The sequence below is a fragment of the Petaurus breviceps genome, unplaced genomic scaffold (assembly GCF_028583685.1).
Source record: "Petaurus breviceps papuanus isolate PSGF00001 unplaced genomic scaffold, PetGlider_PUasm1.0 383, whole genome shotgun sequence".
NCBI classification, from domain to species: Eukaryota; Metazoa; Chordata; class Mammalia; order Diprotodontia; family Petauridae; genus Petaurus; species Petaurus breviceps.
This window is the reverse complement of record NW_027186307.1, coordinates 1-5,251: the sequence shown is the minus strand read 5'-3', so window position 1 is coordinate 5,251 and position 5,251 is coordinate 1. Positions and strand designations below refer to the sequence as shown.

General features: G+C 40.3%; 1 protein-coding gene across 1 annotated transcript in view; it reads left to right on the top strand.

Moving 5' to 3' along the window:
* LOC138170777 (homeobox protein ARX-like) overlaps positions 1 to 5,202 on the top strand; it is a 9,394-nt gene extending 4,192 nt beyond the window's left edge. The window contains exon 4 of the mRNA XM_069100259.1: positions 3,291 to 5,202. Coding sequence (XP_068956360.1) covers positions 3,291 to 3,749 — 459 coding nt within the window. The 3' untranslated portion in view covers positions 3,750 to 5,202. The remainder of the gene's footprint in view (positions 1 to 3,290) is intronic.
* Positions 5,203 to 5,251: the final 49 nt, after the last annotated feature.

Genomic DNA, 5,251 nt, shown 5'->3' with positions numbered 1-5,251 from the left:
GGAGATCTCTGTCATACAAATGGGAAGACTGGTGTGATCTTTTAATACTGAGATTTCTAGAGTATGGAAACCATAAATATATGTAGATTTGTATAAGTTGGAAAGTGTCAGAGCAGGTGTTAACCTGCATTCAGAAAGGGCATTTCTGAACAAGAAGTTCCTTTCACCAATAAAATCACAGGTCTTGTGTGATTTTCAAAGTAGCTATTATTAAAATATTATGTTTATATTAATATATGTGTTTATATAATGAATAAAACAATGCATTACTTTACAATTATATTTATGAAATATATTAAAATGCTATCAAAATCACAATATATCTCTGAATAATTTATATTCCTGTCTATTTTTAGATTATACCAGAAATGGGATTTTAATTAGTACAGGGATCTCCTAGTTTTCAAAATTCCCTCTACCAATGCATCTGGGCACTTTCTCTGCAACTCTCTAGGTTACATACATCTAAATATATTTGTTTTTGATAAATATAAACTATAATATTATTACAAAATGTTACATTATACAATATATATGACATATTTCTATATATGATATGTATATAAGCTAATAACTCTCATTGAATCTTTATTCGGGTGTGAAGACTAAATCTAACTGAAGCTCTTTTCTGGTCTCAGTGATAGTATTTCTGTGCCCAGTAGACACTGCAAGTCAGTAATGTGAGACTGAGCTCCAGTTTCCACTAACTAGCTGTGTGACCTCAAGGAAATTCCCTTCCCTTTTGTGGGCCTCAGTTTATCCGTCGGTAAAATAACTGGGCTGGACTCAATGATCTTTTATAGTCCCTGTTCTATGAATCTAGAGTTGTCTAGAACTATAGTTAGAAGGATGTTGTACAGAATATATATTGAACCCCAGATATTTTCTCTCCTAAAATGTCAGATGATGGTTATTACTGTTTATTGATAATGAATTTCCTCTTTGTTCTACAATCCACATATAAGCATCCGATGAGAGTATGTATGGAAATCACTGTATAATTGACAAAGCTATATCAAGTAGTAGAAGGAATGTCGTTGTAAAGTAGTAGTAGTAGTAGAAGAAGAAAACAATATTTGGAACTGTAGCACATTTCATTAGCTACTGGGATTTTATCATTCCTTCTTTTCCCCCACCCAACAAGAAAAAAAGGAGACCCATTCCATAGCTTATGGACAAGACACTTTACTTTCATTCTCTTGTTTTTCCAGTTAATTCATTTTGCTTTGAGAATTTCCTTACAGGTAAAAGCTGGGCCTTAGCCCGCTTCATTTTCAATGTCCTATAGAAAATGGAAGGGGGCGGCCAGGTGGCGCAGTGAATAGAGCACCGGCCCTGGAGCCAGGAGGACCTGAGTTCAAATCCGGCCTCACACACTTAATACAAAAAACTAGCCATGTGACCTTGGGCAAGTCACTTAATCCCAATTGCCCTGCCTTCCCCCCTCCAAAAAGCAAAAAAAAAAAAGTAAGAAATAACAGCATCTGGCCACCCTAAAAGGGAGGCCATGTCATGAGGTCCCTATTTTAAATTGGAAAGCAGAATGTCTGTGTATTGTGGCAATGCCAGAAAGAGGCCTTTTCCATCATCAAAAATGACCCAAAGTGCCACAGTCACCAAATTCCTCTAACAGATTGCAAATCTAAAGGGGATAGTCACTTGTTTGCTGAAGGATATCTGGGTTTAAGGTCTTATGGAAGGAAGGAAGGAGGGAAGAAAGGAAGGAATCTAGCCAGTAAACCCCAGGTGAGCAGCTTCTGGCCATCAAAATTTAGAAGGAGAGGGAGAGGAAGAGGGCAAACTGAGTTACCCAACTAGCTGGGTCCTCATTCAGGCAGCTCGGTCTACTCATAAGTTCTGTTTGTCCTTCGCTTTGGAAGAGGACCATGGCCTCAGGGAAATGATGACATGCCTTGGAGTTGTCTTTGATTTGAGTGGGGGAGGTATCTTATCTAGGAGCCTTGGTTTAAAAGAAAAAGAAGGTAGCGGCTGGTCAGGGAGCGGAAGTTCTGGTCTCAGAGGTTAAACTGAGTTTAAACCCAGCTGAGTTTAAACTCTCAAAGTTCTATGGTTCTACAACTAGAAAGGATCCCATAGGATGTCTAATTCACAGAAGAGGACATAGAGGTTCAAAATGGGGAAGTAACTGGAACATTGGAACCCAACTTCATCAGACTATGTATCCTCACTTCAGCGTTTGGAAAATGCAGTCTCCATCGTGTCTCTCTCCCTACCCCTTGGAGATTTCACATCATGAAAGAAAACTAAGCCCCCCAGTCTGTTCCTTGGTCCTCTATTAGAGTTGTGCCCTGGAGAGAACATTGGACTGATTTATACATACATACATACATACATATGTATATATATATGTATAAAAGCATGTGTTGTGCGTTAAGATTTTTATTAATTGTATCCCCATTTGGCAGAGCCTTCCTCTTGGCTCTCCAGGGTCAAGCGATAATAGGCAAATATATTTTAAAATTATATTTCATATTTGCTAATATCCTCTCCTATTTATATAGCACTTTGAAGTTTGCAAAATGGTTCACATACATTATTAACTCATGTGATCCTCACCAACAACCATTAGAGGCCCTTGGTATATTTAGCAGACAGATGAGGAGACCGAGATACAGGGAATTTAACGGACTTGCCCAAAGTCACATAGCTAGTAATTATTGGAGGCAAGATTCTCAACTTCAGGTCCAACATTCTAACTAGTAGTCTGTGCTCAAGCACAAAAAAGACGTTTCTTAATTCATAGAGATAGTAGTCCTTCAGTATGTGTCAGTTGTGAATAGCACAAGTAAAACTACTCCAAGTGAGAGAATAGAGGTCAGAATGACAAGGAGGAGGTTTGGATTTATTGGGTTTTTTGTGGAGGGGGGAGGGCAGGGCAATTGGGGTTACGTGACTTGCCCAAGGTCACATGGCTAGTTTTGTGTTAAGTGTCGGAGGGTGGATGGGAACCCAGGTCCTCCTGACTCCAAAGCTGGTGCCGTATTCACTCTGCCACCTAGCTGCCGCTGGGCTTTTTAAAATAACATTTTGGTCGATTTTTCTGATTTTACATTGCCTGTATCCCTCCTTACCCCCCCTCCACCTCCTTGTCAGAGTCATTCCATTAAACAAAGAATAGGAATGTGCTCATTGGCCAGCAGGAATTTCCCATTTCTTCCCCTGGATTCTTTCTCTTACAGTTAAAAAGTGGGGCAGTATAGTGATTTTTCAAGTACAATTTTAAGGCCATAACTTCTCAGTACCAAAATAACCCCTCTCTTTCCTTCTGAATGAAGACTTGGTTTCAGAACCATCGGTACAAACTGCAGAAGAGTAAGAAAAACGAGCCATACAGAAGCTTCTCAGCCTTCACCTTTACCCGGCCTATAGGCTTCTACAGAGATATCCAATTTCGTGGAAACCCCTTCGATGCTGCCTGGGAAGACGTGCCTTTTGCTGTAGCCGTGCCACGAATGCCACCACCAATGGTGCCACCCATGGCCCCCCCTGCAGTACCACCAATGGTGCCACCCATGGCCCCACCTGCAGCACCACCAATGATGCCACCCATGGCCCAGCCTGTAGCACAACCAATGGTGCCACCCATGGCCCCATTTGTAGTACCACCGATGGCACCCCCCGTAGGCCCAGCCCTTGCCCCAGCCGCTGTAACACCTGTTGGTGTCACCAGAGCGATCTGGACCTCTCTGTTCAGAGGTCCTCTTGGAAACTCCCAGTCTGGAAGATAGGGCTTAAACTGAGCTCTCAGTATCTCCTTCTCAGAGAGCATAGGCAAAGGGTTTATTTTCAAAGTTTCAGAATCTCAAATGCATTTGAAGTTGGATATATAATGTTGGTCTCTTTCTTTTGCAATACCAGTAAGTCTAATAATACCCCAGCAATGGTGGCCTATTAACACTGAGCCCATGGGCCCCATGGCACTAGATTGTCCCCCTCCCCCCTTACCAAATAAGCACATGCTGGCTAGCTTAATGAGATGTCTTAGGCCAGCGACCTGCCTTTTTTCTGCAGCTATGAGGTTTCCTTGGCTCCATATGCTATTGATACCCTGGCTATCGGGAGTCAGTTTTTGTTTTCCATAGCCAGGCCCTTAACAACATAAAGTTTCCTCAATACAGTTGAATGTTAGTTATGAACATAATCTTATTACTATGAATGGATTGTTACTGCAGCAGATAAGGGCTTTTGACTACCCAAGATTCCCTCATATACTTTACTGGTTTATCAAATGCTGATCATTACAAAGTTTATGTCTTCCCCGTTGGAAGACCAATGCCATGTTTTCTTTTCAAAGCACATATTCCCAGGGCTCCTTATTTTGACTTTTTAGTTTCTCTTGTCCATCTTCACATTTGCTATATCCTATGTGATGTAGGTTGTCATAAGAGAAAAAAAGGAGTAGGTGGTTCTGAAACAGGCTTCAATTTATGTAAACGGAATTAGCAGTTAGGAAGTCATATCTCTTTTCAATATCTAGTTACTATGTTATAATTCTTTTTGTAATAATAATGCCTAGTAGAACACCCATCAGACCCATCTCTGCTTCCTCTGACCCAATCACAGTTGGAAGGAAAAGACAGCCAGGATCAAATCCTTCCCTGATAGTATTATATCAGTCTTGCAAACACTCTTTGAATGTAAGAAAAAGCCAGAACTCTTTTCTACTAATGGGTCAACCTTTAGAGATACAACATATGAACATGACACCCATATTGAATCCTTCCATTTAGCCAATTGGGAACCAAGAGGCTAGGGCAAATCATGGAAGCATACTACTGTGGGTCATTGATAAAAAGTGTGATATTGGGTGGGTTCTCTCTCGGAGAAAGGCCAAAGGCCATTCACTCCCTATAAAGAACTGGAGCTGAAAGAGAGAATCTTGGTTCTTAAAACCACAAGTTAATGTCCAGCAACATTGTTGGGAGTCCTAAGATCGAGGTCTTTGTCAGACAATGTCAGTTTTGTTTTGCAAAGCCACATAGGAGATTTCTGGGGAAATAAATTGTACACTAATGGTAAAGCTAAACCCAATGAAATGTTACGAGCCAGACAAGTGTTTTTCATAATCAAATTGAAAGAGAAAGCATAAAATATTTTGAGTAAAAAGATGTAACTCTTTACTTGGCTTGCATAAACTGTATCTTGTTTCTAAAATAAAATTAAATAAAATTTTATTGTGTGTAAGAACTTGGAAGCGTGTCTTATTTTTAAAACCCTACTGGATAGACGT